Genomic DNA, 18,649 nt, shown 5'->3' on the forward strand with positions numbered 1-18,649 from the left:
AACGGTCCTTTAAAACTGGTATTTTCTAAATAATAAATAATAAACATGAATCCACCATTTGGGCAGCTTTATTATTGGCATCCTTTTAACATTGGTTAGCTGGTTGCTGAATATTCTGCATTATTATTATGGTCTGGGAACAACTGTCACAGAAATATCTATATTTATTGGAGCAAAGACTCCTGGTATTTGTTTGTTAAATACAGAAATATTTTATTTTGAAGTTCAACGCTCTTCTTCTGTTTCCTCATTGACAAAAGCAACTTTTCAAATATGTTTGTTTTTGTCACCATTGTTAGCTTTGGGCTGCCACTTTAAGAAAGCAGCGGTTGGATTTTCAACACGTGACCGAGCGAGTTGACATGCATCAAGAATAATTCAGATAAGGTGGGGAGAATCCGTTTGTTTTCCAAAATAAAATCACTTTCAGAATCAAATTTTAATATAAAGGGAAACAAAAAATGTGTGTCGTGTTTTTCTTGTCTGCGGCCTGGTACCAGCTGTCCCACCAACCAGTATTGGTCCACGGCCTTGGGGTTAGGGACCACTGCTTAGGCACCATCACTTTTCACTAATTTTTCCATAAAGATGGAATCATTAGGGAGACTCCAGTTAAAACGAATAGGGTGTTCATTTTTAAAGGTCTGTACCGTCTGGTGAACACCTGACATCTGACACCTGTGTGGAGCAGAAAGAAAAGACTCACTTCACTCCCACAGAGGCCTCTTCAAAGAACCATGTGCTTTTAAAAAATGTTTAAAAAGCCTTCAACGGCTTGATTTCAGCGCAATTTAACCTACATTTTGAAACATGTATGTACAAATTTTTTTTAATGAATCTTAATTCAAGTTTAAAAACTCCTTTGATTCCATTTCATAAGATGCGTTCAACGGTCATTCAGGGAATGAAAGGATCCGGTTTTATGGACCAAGTGCACACGATATGCCCCTTTTTTGAAAAACCTGAGCCACACCCACCCCCACCCACGATAGTGTGACAAATGAGTAACCAAATCACCTTCATTCACAGCTTTTAGTGAACCTTTTTACGTGGAATAATGTGATTAAGATGTACATGGTTATCCTGTAGCTGCAACTGGCTCACATTTTCCTCATTTCAAATTTTATCTTTTTACTGAAATGTTCAAAGATTAAAGATAAATGGGGGTTATTTTTAAAAATTTCTAAGCTGCTCTGTGGATGATTGCCCTGCATCCAGCTGTGCAGTGAGAGCAAAGAAACGGCACATCCCGCCTTGTGCTGTTTAATTCAGAATTTAAGAGCCTGTTTTGCTGCAAAACGAAAGCTGCTGTGACCAAAAACACTCCAACTTTCAGCCAACAAAAGATGATGAGATTGGCTTTGATTTACAGGAAAGATTTTCACGTGTTTGTGCTCTACATTTACATGTTCACTGTTTTTGTGACCTTTGTTGTACTCCCCTCAAGTGTTGTCCACAAAACCACAGAAAGGACGCGTTCCAAATTTCAGGAACAGGCTTTTCTCGCACATGTGCAGATCATGGAAGCAGAGTGTAAAACGCCAGGTGTGCAAAACCAACAGTTAAAGCTTTCAAGTGAAAAGCACCCCTGAAGTGAACTCAACATAATAACAACCAGGAGCCAGTTGAATTTTATATTTTGTCTTTGACATGACTAGCGGGACTGATTAGTGTAAGTCATAAAAATCACAATCAGAATTTTCATAAAAGAAAAACTTTAAAAATCAATTTTTTTTAAATAGTGGGAACATATTTTCCTGTCAGGGTCACCCCTGCGAATCAGCTTCCTCCATCTAACCCAGTCTTCGGCATCCTCTTCTCTACCACCAGCTACCTTCACGTCTTCATTCACTGCATCCATAAACCTCCTCTTTGGTCTTCCTCTTGACCGCTTGTCCAGTAGCTCTAGACTCAACATCCCTTCATCAATATATTCACTGGCTCTCCTCTGCACATGTCCCAACCATCTCAATCTATCTCCAAAACCTCTGACATAAAAACTGTTTATCCTGAAAAGGAAAGTTCTGTTCTGTTGTAGCAACATAAAAGTTGCTACTAGTCATTTTTTTTTGTTTCAGCAAACTCATATTTCAAAGTCTGAAATTCATTTAAAACTAAGGCAATCAGTATTGTTTTGTGCTATTTTCACAAGCAACCACTTTCGATGAAAACGCGCATAATGCACATTTTCGACTTCTGCGTTCTAAATGCTCGATTTCAGGCATAGCTATGCACATTTTTATGGTGCATAGCTATGCTAAAATTGTACGGCCGTTGAACGCTTGTTGCACCAGGTTGAACTTGGACCAATTAGGGACTTGGATTTGGTAGTGATGTATGGATGGCGTCCCTTTTAATTCACAGAAGTGCTAACCGTTTGGAAAAAGATGATTGAGGATTGAAGGCCCGTACACACCGGGACGAATATTCGCCAGGCGTTATTCGCCAGCGTTTTTCGCCACGTCTTTTGTGTTCACACCCAGGCGATTTTCGCTGACGATGAGCCGAGCGAACATGCAATTTCCTTCCCTGACATTAGATGGCGCTTAATGTAAACAGAAATACTCCTGTACACAAGGTGGCGCTGCGCAACTTTACGATTCTTAAAGTCGCTTTTCACTCAGAAGAAGAGAGCAAGTATTTACGCGCTTGTCAGAATCATACAAAGAAAACATGAATATTTCATCAGTAGCTGCAACTGGTACTTGGTAAGGGGATATTTAAGAATGTCCGTCATTATTTCTTCGCGGCAGTGTAGACGCTACTTGGCGTCTAACTTCTTCGCTGGTATGTGTGCTCAGCAAGGCAGTTTTGTGTTTGAGCGCCCCCAAGTTGTGTTTTACTGTAACTTCAGAAGCTCCAGACACGTGTGCAAAAGCGCCGTTCTCATTGGTCGAATAGATTTCGACGCGACTCGTCGAAAAAAAAAACGAACCCGAGGCGTTTTTTTTTTTGACGCTTTGGCGCTTGGCGTTTTTTCGCCTCGGTGTGCACACTCACATTGGTGCCCTTTGTTTAGTCACGAGGCGTTAAACGTCGGTGAAAATCGCCGGCGAAATACGTCCCGGTGTGAACGGGCCTTAATAGTTTCACTTTGTGCCAAGTCTTTCATATATCAGAAAAGAGCTGTGAATAAAAAGCCTAGAGCAAAATTTGTGAGATTTCTTTCCGCTTCGGAAAGATTCTTGCCTCTTCCAAGTGTTGGTGGCGGATATGCACTGGTGTTGGGAATCGATAGTCTAGTGTGAAGACCCTAAAACGCACATTCAAGAGCGTGCTTTTAGCATGGCTGATCCTTTACATCTACAGCGGTGGACATAATTGTTGGTATCCCTCATTTAAGGAAAGAAAGTCCACAATGCTCACTGAAATGACTTGAAAAGTTCAAAAGTAACAATACATTAAAATGTATTGAAAATTAAATAATCAAAATCAGCCATTATTTTTGAGTTGTTTATTAACAGAATTATTTATAAAAACAAACTAATGAAATTGGGCTGGACAAAAATGATGGTACCTCCATAAAAGACTGAGAACTAATTTCCCAGGGGGTAATGATGAACTCATGTATGTCCTTTAATTGACATCACAGCTGTTTTCAAACCCATTCGCTAATGTGCTAATGTGCACAAGAGACACACAATAAAGACACAATGAAACTATTAAATATCAAGTTTGTCAAAAATGTGATTAACTGTGCTCACAGTAATTGTAGAACTTATTTGTAACACGTTACACATCAGAAGCGGTTTAATATTCACAATAATGACACCCAAACTTGTTTGGGACTCATAAAAAAACAGATCAACATTTTGACAGTGCACCATGTCCCGCTCAAAATCTCTTCGGTAGCAGTAACCATAACCAGAATTAATCCATTCATAATGCACTCCGGATTTTGGGGGGCACTTTTGTTTTTTGAAAAAATTAAGGCCTTATAGTGCAAAAAATATGGTACTTGTTTTTTGTTTTGATTTATTGTAAGCACTGAATGTAGACCACATATGGATCAGAACTGTCCTCACCAGCATTAAACTCTTAAGCTGGTATGTAGTTTAGTGGATGGTCCCTTTTGTGCTCTTGTAAACTTGAAACCTGACCTTTTCTCACTTACAGAGCTGTTATTGGTGTTCTCCCACTCATCCTTGTAGCACTGCATCCTCTTTTAAAGTATGGGGAGTTGCTTTTTCCTTATCTAAAGCTTCTGCCCTTTAACTGTACCCAGAGCCTCAACCCAGTCTGAATAAAGTCGAGGTTTTATTCATACTGCTTCCTACTTTAACCTAAGCTTTAAAAATCTGCTTAGGCAACAACTGACAATGAAAGCCGGATTCAGCACTAGAAGTCATTGCTTGATAACTTCTAAGGAATTCAGTTGGTAAATTTCTTGTTTTTTATGATTGGGGATAAATCTGCTGTTCATTAAACAGATATCTGCTAACCTACATTCAACATGTTTTTGTTAAAGAGCAATTACTGCTCACAGTGGCTGTTATTGTGAGGGAACTTAAAGTGCTGTCACACTGCTTTGTTTTTTTTGAACGTAAATGTTTCATTTCATTTGGAAATAGCTTTTGCAAACGTTCTGCAAACATAATGCGTTTTTATAAATAAACAAACTGCTCATGACAGATACTCTAGCTGTGTAAACACATGTACATGTAAAAAGCTTGTACAGACTTGACTATAAACTGGTAATGAAATCCAACATTTTCTCAATATGTATAGCTCTTGTCCTGTGTTGTATTATTGTTTATGCACATCAAAAAAGTAAAACCGTTCTTTTAATTTGGTTTTATATCCTTGCTAGACAAAAGTGAGTTTATTGCAGTGAAGTGTCCCCAAACCGCAGACGTCTTCCATCTTTTTTTTTTAACGTGTCTCATCACAACAATGGGAAGCATAGAGGTAGTGCTGCTTGTTTCTTATTTTGTACACATACCCTGTTGCTCTGGTCTGTGTCTATTCTAAAGCCATTAAGGAAAAAGAGAGCCAAAAGGGCTTCATGTGACTATTTCAATTCTGTTTTGGAGGGAAAACACCCAGAATTGCATTTCTTCAAATCATAAAAAATAAAGAACATCTCATGTGCTGTGATGTTATTCTCTGACTTATCGGTGGCTTGGTCACTTGTGCAATTCATCCAAAGTCAGCACTGTTGGAACTACAGCCTCAAAAGTAAAAAAAAAAAAAAAAGGAGAAATACAGAGAGGACTATGAAAGTAAGAGTAGGGCTTATGGGCAAGCAGCCCTTGTCAGGACCAGTTACCTGTCCAGGAGGTACCTTGCCTTTGTCCTGTTGTAGTTGGGAAAGGCTTCAGACACCCTCTTGGATGTGTGCAGGTTAAAACTAATATGGATCATAGATAGATGAACAAAAGTCTACCCTCCAGACCATTTTTCTCAGCTTACATGACAGGCTATAGTTGATACTGTACACAGTGGTTTAACTTGGTTGACTTAACCAATCCAAAATAAAAGCTGACTTCTCTGAAAGTGAATGAGATTCTAGAGGTGACATGCAGAAAGCCCATCACCCTCGAAAAATCTCTCCAAAACTGACCTGACTCCAGCGTTTACCCTGGTCCTTACAAGAAGTCAAAGGACTGCCCCTTCAGGTGACTGTATTGTAGTGATTGTAAAGCTACGCTCACAGAGCTGTCAAGAATGTTGATCATGATCAATCATGTTGATTTCTGAAATAGTTATTTTTACATGATAATTAAATAATTCATCTTTGTCATGTGCTTTATTGATACTTTATGATTCTTAATTCTGTATGATAAAAGCTAGGAACCGGATAATGATAAATCATGTAATAAAATGGTTATAGTATAACGGGGTGGGATTATATAAATTCGCTTCCTTCCACTCCCTTTCAAGCAATATTAATATGTCTAATTATCCTAAGTTTGATTAGTTACTGTATGAATGTATAACTGATGATTGTATTGTTTTTGTGTATTATTTCTTTTTAATTGCTTAAAATAAACCTTTTGAAAGAATGTATACACGTTCAATTCATTTCCAATGAAAAGTCTATGTAAACATCCGTAAATGCTTGTTTTGGGCTTTTGCGTTGAAAACTCTTGCGTTCATGATTAGTTATTCAAGTTTCTACAATCATTTCTATGAAAAATGGCCTTTACGTACCAAATGCGCAGCCATTGAACACGCTTTAAAAATTAAACTAGGTTGAACTTTGACCAATCTGGGACTCGGTAGGGATTTGGCAGAGATCTTTAGATGGTATATCTTTTAATTTATTGAAGTGCCAACCATTTGAAAATTGATCATGGAGGAGAAGTTAATGATCACGGTCACCAAGTCTTTCATATGTCAGAATAGAGTTGTGAAAGGAAAAAAGTCTGGAGCAAGATTCAACAGATTTGCACTGCTTTGACATTTTCGCACCAAGCCTCATCCAACTGTAGATGGTGGACATAGGCTAGTAAAAAGAAAAAGATGAAGAAGTTCATCCCTGCTTGCCCAGTGTTAACACAATGGGCTAAATGCACTTTCAAGAACCCACGTTTAGCTCGTTCTTGAATGCGCGTCACATGTCAGATGTGTCTGTAGCTTAAGAGTCTGCTTACTGATATCTGATGCTCCAGGGGCTCGTAGTTAGTTGAGGTTAGTTGAGGCATTTTTTCCTAACTGAGAAAAAAACAAGCAAAACAAAAACAAAACTACAGACAACAAGCTGGCCATAAGTATTTTTGCTTTAATGTTACTGGTCCGGCCCACTAAAGGAGGTTGAAAGTGGCCCCCGAACCAAAATGAGTTTGACCCCCTCGCTGTACAGCCTTGAAAGAAGCAGCTGTGTGTGTCCGTAGCTGCGTTTCCATTACACATATCCGCTAAACGTTATCAAAATTCTGAAATTTTAGCTAGCTCCTCTACGGCGAGCTAGCTAAAGGCTATAGAACAAGAGGGCGTCCAAAACTGCGCTTCAAAGATGTCTGCAAGAAGGACATGAGGCGGTGCTCCATTGACCCCAACACATGGGAAAGTCAAGCAGACGATCGCCCCATCTGGAGACTCGCAGTCAGGTGAATACAACAGATGCAGAGGCCAAGCGGAACGAGAATGCTGTAAAGAAAAGAACCAGGAGGAAGCAACAGTAGCAGCAGCTGTAAGAGCCATCATCCTTCACCTGTACTAAGTGTGGCAGGGACTGCCATTCCTGAATCGGACTGCACAGCCATTCCCGGCGGTGCAGGTAGATTCAACAAGGAGCTACACCATCGTCTCTCGAGATGGACGGCTGCCGCAGACGACGCTGTGGGTCCAACAATTCAGCATTTCAATTCAGGTAGCCATTTCCTACCAAGAAGCGCATAGCAATCGATATCTAAGAAGCGTCATATCTCGTAGTGTTAAAGCTTCTTTTCGATAAATGCAAGTTTTTTTTAATTGACCTGTTCCAATTAGGCCAATTTATTATTGCAAATCCAACTTGCACAATTTCATAGTCAATGGAATGTGACTAGTGACTTTTACACTGGACTCTTCTTTAGTCTTTGGTTTAAGGGTGCAGTGCTTGAAAACAATCCAGATAAAGTGAAAGCTTCTCATTGTGTGGTAAATTCTTGAAAACTGAGACAATTTTTTTTTCTAGCCCCCAGTGGTAGAAAACATTCTGCCTTCCATATCTTTGTGAAAGTTATCATTCTCCCATGTCGTGGTATCACAGGATCTCTGTTCATCAGAGCAACAGGACTTTAGATGATTGGAAGATCACAAAATCAGTTTCCACTTTCCCTGCCCATTTGATGAAGGGTTGTCGGGCAAGACACTGATCATCACATTGCTCCTGTTGGCTATGGATTGGTCCCTTGTATGGCAGCGGAGCTGCCATCATTGACTGTGTGTAGGTCTGCACAATAAATATCAATAAATATCAATATCAAGCTGTGCAATAGGCATATCCCTAAAGTCGGTGAAAATTGCAATAAATAGTACGTTTAAAGGTGCTAAAACAATCTCAGGGAAGCCTGAGGTATTTAACGTATCAAATAAACCCCTTTATGCATTTGACCATCTATCATGGAGCCCTTTTGTGTTAGATGCTTGCTTCCCATGTAGACGAGGGTCATTTGGAGTGCAATTTAAGTTATGTTGACTCTTGCAGTCAAATGGAAATTATGTTTTTAGTTGTTTTGCTATTTGTTCATGTATCGCAAGTTAAATTGTCATCGCAATACTAATCATTAATATTGTGCAGCCCTAAGTGTGTATATGGTAAATGGAACTCTGGCTGTAAAGTGCATTGGGCCTTAAAGCAATGTAGAAAAGTGCTGTATAAGTATTCACCATCCATCATTTTATCATGAAGACGCTTATAAAACGATGAACATTATTCTACCATTCTGATCAGCGCCAGATCATTACATTTGCATCTATTCATGTAACAACTGAGATTTATGATGTCTTGTGCAACGTGAAGGTACTGACATAAGCTGCCTTCGAGATAAATAATCCAGTTACTCTGATGAACAGAAGTATAGCGAGTCGGCTTTTCAGCACAAGGTTACATTCTTGTCACCATGGCGTCACGATTGGGTTTTTCCAGTGTCATTCACCTGATTGCATTTTTGAGTTTTTCTTGGAGGTTCTATATATTTTAGAAAAATAGATTCACTTTGTGTTTCTTGTGGGTGACATTTCGCTAGGCCCATGTTTTATTGTGAAGTACCCAGCTGCAATGCAACACTATTGTGTGTGTGCGTGTTAACCATGTTGGGATTTCAATAAAGATACTAGGATCCCTGCTGGGAGGTGTATTGAACAGCAGGATGAACGCTAAACTAAATATAATAACTTTTTTAAGCTTAGCTAAGAGAATACTGTTTATTGCACTAACCTTTTGCATTTATATCTAGTCTAGATTATGTTAATAGCACCACTTTTTTTCTTTTTAGCTTGCCAAGCTATGTGTTTTTTTCCAATTTAATTATGCTTGATCCATGGCAATTGAGCAATAATGAAGGAAAATGGCCTCAAAGGTCTGAATGTGTTGGTCTGAGTGTTTATTCATTGAAGCTGTTCCTGCTGGGCTCTTGAGGTATTTTTGCGTCCCCCTCGTTATGAAGTGAGCTTGCAGGCGGCCTGGTTTCCTCATGAAATCAAGTTAATTAATTTCTTCTGGTTTTAAACATGTATCTTATTAATTTATGTTGGGGAAAGAGGTGGGTAAAGTTTACAAAAATAATACTCAAGTAACAGAAGCTTTACTTAGAAGGAAAAGAAAGTGGTTATCCATCCATCAACTTGAGTCAAAGACCCAATCCGATATTTTTAAAGGGCCTATACCATGCCTTTATAGTAATCAATATCCATGTACTGTACAGACCAAAAGTTTGGACACACCTTCTCATTCAAAGAGTTTTCTTTATTTTCATGACTATGAAAATTGTAGAGTCTCACTGAAGGAATCAAAACTGTTAAATTAACACATGTGGAATTACATACTTAAAAAAAATCTGAAACAACTGAAAATATGTCATATTGTAGGTTCTTCATAGTAGCCACCTTTTGCTGTGATTACTGTTTTGCACACTCTTGGCATTCTATTGATGAGCTTTGGCACACAAAAGATATGTTTGATACCAGCTCTTCCTCTGAGCTGGTATATGACTAAAAACTGAACGTCTGGATAGGAGGTCCAATATTACTGGCATTTTTGTTGCACCTGTAATGTTAAGTTGAGATTTTGAAGGCCTGTAAGCTAGTTGGAGAGTGCTTAAACTAATGGATGATGGGAAGAGGTGAGAGGTTGCTCCCAACCAACGCCCACAACTCGAGAGGTGAATTTCTCATGAACTACTTCTGCTCTGCAGAAACTATAACTTGTCCAAATTCCCACCCTTACCCCTATATAGTACGCTATATAGGGCGTTTGCCATTTTGTAGTGCTGTCCGAATCTATAATTCCTAAATTGAGTGCCCTAGAAATTTCCCAGAAGTCTCTGCGAAAAACCAGTGTGCATCAATGCTCACTAGATCGACAAATATAAACCACGAAGCATTGCGTTGTAAATTTTTTTGCCAAAAAAATGTATTTTTTAAATAAATTATCAACATTTTTATCTTCAGAAGTCAGTGGACTCATAAACAAAAGGCAAAACGCTCATATTAATTAGATTTTAACTTTGTGAAATCGTTGAGGTCATATATGTTGTTTAAAAAAACAGTAGTGAGCATGGTGTCCAAATTGCTGTTAAAATTCAGAGCACTACATAGTTGTTTAGTAGTTAGGGGTTAGGGAAGGAATTCAGACACAACCCATGTCTTAGAAAAGTGACAGTTTTTTTTTAAATTTGGGCTTAAAAATAATCATGATTAAAAGACAACTGGGAATGCTTTGAAAGTAGATCAAAAGATGATTGGAGTGGGTCTTTGAATGAAATTTATTGACTTTTTCAAGTTGTTCAAGAACCACACTGTATTAAGTTTGTCTTTGTACACTCACCAAGTTGTTTACTTGACCTTTTACCCTGTTTTTATTTGCGATCTGGTCATAAATTAATAACTAATTTGTGTTGCTGGTGGAAACAAACTGCCTTGGAATAGTCTGGACCGTGTAAACAAATGTTTCATGCTCCTGAGAGTGTACAGCACAGGTAGCCTTTTAATCAATAAATGGAAAGGAACACATACAGGACCTAATTTGATCCCAACGATGTGATCTGTGGATAGAGGGAAATAGAGTTTGAACAAGCATTTATCTAGGAGCTCTTTTATCTCTGGATTTTACCAGAGGTGGTAAAATAAGTCAGAGCCACTGATAAATATGTTACCCATCTTGGTCCTGATTAATTAGCCAATCCCCCATTTTTCATTTATTGTGTAGATGAGAATGGGAAGAAGAGAATGTCAACAGCTCGCCTGTCACTGAAATTTCTATTTCTGTCTGCGGATAAATCTGTGTGAGACAGCGTTGCTTCCTTTGTAAAGAAGTGCCGGCTCTTTTATTGCAGCTTTGACTTTTCCCAGAGTGCTGTGCAGTAACTGTGCCTATGTTTACGCACATCCCCAACGTCGGAGTCTGAGAGGATGTGTCTGTGAAATGTCTAGAGACCAACTGAGATGCTTCGGTTTATAGTCTCACTTGTGCTGACTGCTTTGTCTTTGGTTTTGAGTAAATGACAGAAAATATCCAGCTGCTTAATGAGATTTTTTTTTATGCTTCGTCTCTCTTCTAGCTGTGTTTACCAAAGTTTCTCTGTTTACCAGTGTTGGTCCACTTTATAGCCTCACATTTCACAAGTCCCATAAACAAGTTTGACGTTGTCAGTGCAATAATGGTATAATCCATATTTTTATTCATGTGCTGCTTTGGATGTCAACTGTAGTGTTTTGTAATGATGTTATATGTGTTTCAAGTTTATGCAGTCCTTGACATCTCCATTGTTCTGAAGAGAGAACAGAGATTAAAAAAAAAAGAGGCTGAGCATCTGTTCAGACTGCGCCTAATGAGGATGGAAAAGACAAACTAAGTTTGATTTGCATTTGTTTCTTAAAGTAAAAATCAGAAGAATGTGGAACATTATCCTGGACTGACCTTGTTCAGTTTCAAACACTGAAGACCTGAAGCAGGTGTGGAAGTTCTGCATCAAACTTTCTGCACCACTCGGATAAAGAACATTTACTTTCCAGTGGACTGTTGTTAACAGGCGTGCTGCCGATTGAGTTCTTTTTCTGTTTGACTTTAACATCGTCTAAATCTGTGCATGCTGTGCAGCTTGTTGAAGCATGGGAATGTGTTGCACCGAGCACAGCAGCTGCTGACAGCCTGTGTAATTGTTTTCCACCCGTTCAGACTTTGCCCAGCCATAAAACAAAAATAAATCCATAAAGGACTTGTGCTAAAGGCACACAGCTCAGGGCTTTATATGAGTGCTTGGGCTTAAAGAAGTTCAGTGCTCATTACATGGAAGGGCAGAGGCCAGTCAAGGACTTTATAAAGGTTTGCAAATCTATTAAAGTTGGCCTTTTAACAATTTATTTCTTGATGAAATCACTACTGATGTACAGAGATTGCATTAAAGGAGTCTCTTACATTTATGATAACCCTGTAAATCATAAAACATTGCTGTGTTTTATCTAACTAGGTTAGCAAAAAGTAGGGAATGACGGTCATGGTAGCTTTCAGTGTGTCGTATCATGCCAAAGGACACGTTTAATGATGCTTTACCATAAAATGTAGTTTTATATTCACAATGAGAGATCTCCATGATGTTCCTTTAGACAAGTCCTTCAACCAATCATGCGTCAGAGACTACATGGCCAGGGAAACATTTAACATGCTTAGAATAGTTAAATTAACATGTTGATTGTCAGGGAGTAACTGAGACATCAGTGATACCCATGGGAGAGGGATCAAGTACAAAGAAATCTTGCAGAACTAATCAATCAATCAATCAAATCAAAATAATTTTTCTCCGTTGCTGGTGGGACAGTAAAATCAACAAAGTAAGCAACAATTTGTACTCAGACCCGCTGAAACAACGTAAATAAAATACTTCTAAAAGCCGTCGTTGCTGCAGAATTAACAGATTAATTGAGGCTGGTACAAAACTAAGTAGCTCTTTTTTTCCTATGGATCTGCGTTCATGTTCTGAGGGTAACAAAGTGCAATGGCTGTCCAGAGTGTGTATGGTATCTGTGGCGATCACTAAGCCTTACGTTTAACTCTTTCATTGTAAATTGTCATGACTGACTCATGTTCCTGTCCCAGAATTTTACTGATGATTTAAATGATCCTGTTAATAGTGTTGCAATTACCAAGGGTAAATGAACTAAACCAAAGGCCTATGTTAAATGAAGGATGGCTTCAATGACACATTGATAAAAAGTAACCGGGAAGGATTGGTGGATCTGGAGTTATTGAAGTTTACAAAGAAAAAAGATGTTGTCATTTACCAAAGAGATATTCATTGTTAAACTGAAATGTGAGTTTGTGGTCAATTGAGATATTCATATCATTTAACTTGTTTAATTATTTCATTATTAACATACAACTTGTGCGCAATGGCGTATCCACAATGGAAAAGCATGGTCAGCGGTTTGGTTTTTGACACATTTAGGTCCAAACAACTGTTTTGGCTCCATGAAGAGAAAGTTAAAACTTGTATCAACATGTCTAAAGTAAAATTGTGTTTTATTGTTTTTTTTATTGACAGTAACAGTTTTTTATTATGAAAGATATTTATCAAAATAACATTTTATCCAAAACAAAGGGTGAAATGATTTATTAGTTGCAGCTTCAGTCACCATATCATTGCTGAAATGTCAAGTGCTCATTATAATTCCAACCACTAGCAGGACAGTCAAAACATTTACTGGTGTCTTGAACTTACTTTGACATGTCCCGTTTGGTTTCAGTTTAGTCAGTTGTTAAAAATGTGTGACACGTTTATGAGTGGTTGGAAATTAAAACGAAAAAGTAACATTTCTTTCAGTTTTTCCCACTTTAGGCTTTATTTTTCACAATTCAGAATCCAAAGGTTGATGCCAAAGATTATCCTTCCAGTGTGAATGCCTTTAAGTTTCATGAGACTTTTCAAATTGATTCAAATCAAACTTTATTTTTTATAACAATTTTCCAACTGACATTACTAAGTGCTTTTAAACAGTTAGGTTGTAGGATATATTTACTATTTTAAAGAAACAGGTGCTAACATTTTACAATTGATCCACCCATAGATCGAACTCTGATTTCATGGATTTTTGGAATAAAAGTAAACATTATGCTTCACTTTGAGGGGTTTTATGTGTCTTTGAAATCATGTAAACGTCTGAGTTAAGGGACAGAGCACTATTTTATCTTTAAATTCACCTAAAGCCCCACTGCCTTATACTTACTATCCACTTCTCCATTTGCCTAAAAAAAAGAGCAAATGAGACGCCACGTCCGCAAGTGGCAGCTTCAGCATATTGTTTCTAGATAATCACTGTGTTTTTGTGAAAATGCTCTCTGTCAGAACATGTTTTTTTTCTGGCAATGTTTGATCAAACATGACAAAAAAATATAGTTATATGTCTTTGTGACAGATGCAAGTGGTGAAGGGCATGAAGATATAATTAAAATGTGTTTGCTGTATTCAGAAGCAAAGTGGTTTATCACTTTGTAAGATACTTCTTCTGATGCTAGAGATTCCCGTGTGGGAGTTAACTAGAAAAAAAAAACATTCTTTAAAAGTGGTTGGAAACAGGACTAACACTGAGAAAAAAGGCATCCAATTTTCAAAAACAAACTTTGAAAGGCCTTTGAGAAATCCACCAGGACTGCTGCCTAAAAGACTATTGCACTCCATTTGTATAATTTAAAGAAAAGAATGGATGTTCAAGTCTTTTTTTCTCACAATATTGCAATAAATAAATAATAACTCATTTTAATAATATTCTGTTTTTACCTTGTGACAGCAAATAATTTACCTCATCTATCTCTGTCCTAATTAACCTCCTCACTCACCAACCACTCTCATCTTCTCCTTGACTACATCCATGAACCTCCTCTTTGGTCTTCCTCAAGGCATCTTCCCCTCTAGTTCCAACCTCAGCATCTTTTCACCAACATCATCACTGGTCCTTCTCTCAATTCCAACCTGCTTGTACACACCTCTCTACCCTTTTCCCGCACTCTGTTGTTCTGTTGGGACTGTTGACCCAAATAAGTTAAAGTCCTCTACCTTCTTCACCTCTGCTGCCTGTAACCTCACCATTCCTCTCATCTGTGCCTTTAACATTTTCCTCATTTATCAGGTCTTCAAAGTTCTTCAATCTTTCCACCACACTTGGGGAACCTGTCAACACATTTCCATTCCTGTCCTTGATCATCCTAACCTGCTGCATATCCTTCCATATCTGCCTCACCTGACTCTTCCTCCTTTGTGTCCAACATCTCACAGAAGTCATCAACACCCTCCCCCTGTGCTGCATCTCTCTGGTCTTTTCTCTGCTGTTTTCTGTCCTTTTAATGTTTTAACTTTTTCTTCTTCTGAACTTCTTCATTCCACTATCGAATCCCATTATCTGCTTTGCTTATTGCAGACTACAGCTTCCCTCCACCAGTGCTGTTGGTCAACAGCACCAGTGGTCCACAGCACTGCTGACGGCTGCTGATAACCTGGGCCACAACTGATCTAGTTTAAAAGTTCACATTATTTTTTTTCTACTGGTTTTATGTCAGATGCCCTACCTGATTTACCTCTCTTGGAACCAGCACAAAGAAGGCTCTGGATTGGGCCCCTTGTGGTTGCATTCTCTTTTTCATTTTCATAACAGTAAGAGATGGCCTCATCTATGATAGTTTAAAAATGACGCAAAGTTTTGATCCAGAAACGGACAAATCATCTTCTGCAACTAAGATTGAATTGTTGTAGGAGAATCTCCTCCAAACAGACTGAAGTTATTGCTTCACTTTGATGTTAATTTTTCCGGTTTGATGTCTCACTTTAGTGATCCCATCAGGTCGGATGGTCTCTGTCCTTGAGTGCTGAGTATCCCGGCAGCTCTGGCCAAATGTCTCCATTGATGTACTATAAATAAAGCACTTAGATGATGTCCCCCAAGTGACCCCCCCCCCCTCCCCAAAGATTTATTATACAATTATGACATTTACTTCTACAGAAGCATTTATATGACCTGGTTGCACATGCGGCTCTGCCTATTTATGTAATGGCGGCGGATGGAATGGAGTTTTTTGGAGGAAAAAGTTTAAACCAATTTTTTTTTTTACTTTCTTTGAAATGGATGCAGAAAAGGCAGCTTTACCAACGTGGTGTTTCAATCTTAAAAATCTGTCACAGATGGCTGTTTTGATATGTGAAGCCAAGAGAGTCATGTGAATGTGACAATTGTGTCTCTTTTGCCAACAGACCCAACATGCTGCTGGTTGTGTGAGTGACAGAAATGGGGTCAACAAGATCCAGTTGGCACACTTTTACTGTGGTGGCATTTATTTTTCATTTGCGTAAGTATTGTTCATTGTTTAGTTTGACAATTCACTAAATGCTGGTGTTTAGACAATAGTACTGTATATACTTTTGCAAATGATTCCTCATTCTGCTGTTGGAAATCTCACCAGTAACCAATGATGGTGTGGCGTCTGAGGTCCTTGGACGGGTCGGTGGCTGGGTGGATCTGGAGTGCAGTTTTCCCCTGTCAGAGCCAGCAGCTGCATCTTCTGCATCCATGCATGTGTTGGAATGGGTACGACAGGGACTTGACATCCCTGTCCTGATTAAATTTGGATCCCACACACCGCGTGTCCACCCACAATATGAGGGTGAGTATCTGTTATCAAAATAAACACAAGCATCCTTACCATTCCTTTGACTGTTTATATGTGGTATTTTTCCTGAAGGACCATATTTTGGTAAAAATAAGTACTTTTTACTTCTGTCAATTTCAAAGGTGGGTTGGATTCATAGACAGTGCACTGCAAAATTTGAGGCAGTATTTCATCCTTCATACACTCAAAAGATGTTGCGCATAACATAATAATTACTCTTAGAGACGTCATCTAAAATTTGATCAGCAGAACGCTTTTCCTTAATTTGCACAATAAACACATCCATCTTTGCTAAAGTTCGAATGTAGCTTAATTTCGTGGGCGAAACGCAGACAGGCTGCCGAGGCCGGCTCTAGGATGACGTCATGAAATGGGCGGCACCCACAAGGAGCGAAAGCCGGTGCTTCAGAGATCGAGTCGTCTTATTTCCGGATAGGAAAATGGGTTGAAAGGCTGGCATCCTGTCCAAGATGTCCCTGCCTTCCCCCACAAGTGGCCGGGATAGGGTCTGGCAGCCCTGAGACCCCGAAAGGGACAATTACGGGTTTAGAAGATGAATGAAAAGGAGCTGGGGAAAACCATTAAAAAAAAGTTTCTTTAGTGTGACAAAGATAATATGTAATGATATATTTGGATAACGTTTATTCTGAAAGGCTTAAGAATAGCATGATATAGGATAGTAAAATAGCATTTCTGAGTATTTCTTTTTCCAAATCGTTGTGAATAAGGAGCAGGCAAAAAAAGGCTGTTGGAAAAAGCTTGTACTTCTGACGTTGGTGCTACAATCGGCAGCCCACAAGCGCCCTACTCCACTCCAATCTGGATCAAAACCAATGTTGCTCGCCATTTTTTTTGCACCTGTTAGGTTGGGGTGTGAGGGGCTGTAAGATAGCAGGAGAGCTGTTGCTTTACACCAACAGTCCCAGAGCTCAGAGATAAATGTTCTAATGAACTACCGCCGCTCTGTAGAAACTATGTCCTTGAAAACGAAACAGTTTTTTTTTGCTAAAAATGGCATAGTAATAATAATTGAAAGATTATTGGGAATGCTTTTACAACAGATGAAAAGATAATCAGAGTGCGTCTTTAAATGAAATAATCTTTTTGCCTGTTTTTTTAACATAATGATAGATGCATTTTAGCATAACCCTATCACGTAAAGTTTGAATTTAAAAACACTACAAAAAGACGGTTAGCAAGAGTTTCAGTTAAGTCTGCTGGGAAAATGTAATCAGTATCTGGGTCTCAGAGGGTTTTTTTCGGCGCCCCGCCTCTTTCTCTTTTCAAACTCGCTAGTTTAAATGAGCAGAACCTCTCCCATTGCATCATCATCTATTGAGCACTCTCTGCCCTCAGCACAAAGAACAAAGATGGTCTGGAGTGAAAGGAAAGATCCTCAATGGGCTAAAACTACCTTTATGTGGCTTCAGTTACCCTTTAAAGTCACAAACAATGGAAGAAAGGTGAAAAAAAAACATGTCTGGGTGGCTCAAATTTTCATCTTGTGAGAACCATTTTTTTTTCCCAGAGAGATGTCAGAGAGGATTTTAATCTGGAATTTTCCAGCCTATTTGAAATGCTGCTGGAGCCACATGTGGAGCTTCGACCAAAGTGCTTTTTTGAAAGAAGCTGGTTGTGTAGGTAAACCACTTTAGAGTGACAGGGATTAGCTTGTTTTTATTATAAGTGAGAGTTAGCAGGCGACATACTGGTGCTTAACTTGGTCATTTACCACCAGTATTTTGAATGCAGGGCATTAGGAATCATCTTTTCTTACACGATTACCAAGGGTGTGAACCTTCCCGTCCATCTCACTGTTGTATTAGTCATTAGAAGATTTTTAACTGAAGCCTGTTTAAAACCAGTTAGAATAAAAAAAAATGTTGCTTAAAAACGTTTATTTTGGTGCCATTATATGTTTTGTATCCCTAAATTATAAGTCACAATTGTTGTGGCAATAGATATTGATTTTTTCTTTAATTCTTTTATCAAAAAAACAACAGAAAACACTGAACGCAGCAGAATAAATACATTGTTCCCTCGTTTTTAACGGATGTTATGTTCTAAATATAACCTGAGACAGGTGATATCTGCAAAGTAGGATTACAGATGATTTAAGGCTGTAAAGCTCCTCAATAAACACTTTCTACATTTTTTTATGACGGACATGAACATTTTCACATTATTCTCTCTTGTTTAAACTCTGAAAGTCCAAACCTTCAAAGAAAAATAAATCCAGTTTCATAAAATGAAAACAAAGATCTGCTTGGGATGAATATTTATGTAGATTTAACACATTCTGAAGACATGGTGCAAAGCAGATTGATTGTCAAGGTCAACAGCCAATCA

The 18,649-nt window shown here is 38.5% G+C and overlaps 1 protein-coding gene across 2 annotated transcripts in view; it reads left to right on the forward strand.

The window, feature by feature from the left end:
• The window catches only part of LOC101155448 (protein turtle homolog A), an 84,589-nt gene that overhangs the window by 1,508 nt on the left and 64,432 nt on the right, over positions 1 to 18,649 (forward strand). For both annotated transcript variants that reach the window (XM_020707826.3, XM_011482007.4), the window contains exons 2-3: positions 15,885 to 15,979; positions 16,094 to 16,294. In XM_020707826.3, the coding sequence (XP_020563485.1) occupies positions 15,919 to 15,979; positions 16,094 to 16,294 (262 nt within the window). In that variant the 5' untranslated portion in view covers positions 15,885 to 15,918. The remainder of the gene's footprint in view (positions 1 to 15,884; positions 15,980 to 16,093; positions 16,295 to 18,649) is intronic.

The sequence above is a fragment of the Oryzias latipes genome, chromosome 12 (assembly GCF_053564925.1).
Source record: "Oryzias latipes strain Hd-rR chromosome 12, Olatipes_Hd-rR_3.1".
Classification (NCBI taxonomy): Eukaryota; Metazoa; Chordata; class Actinopteri; order Beloniformes; family Adrianichthyidae; genus Oryzias; species Oryzias latipes.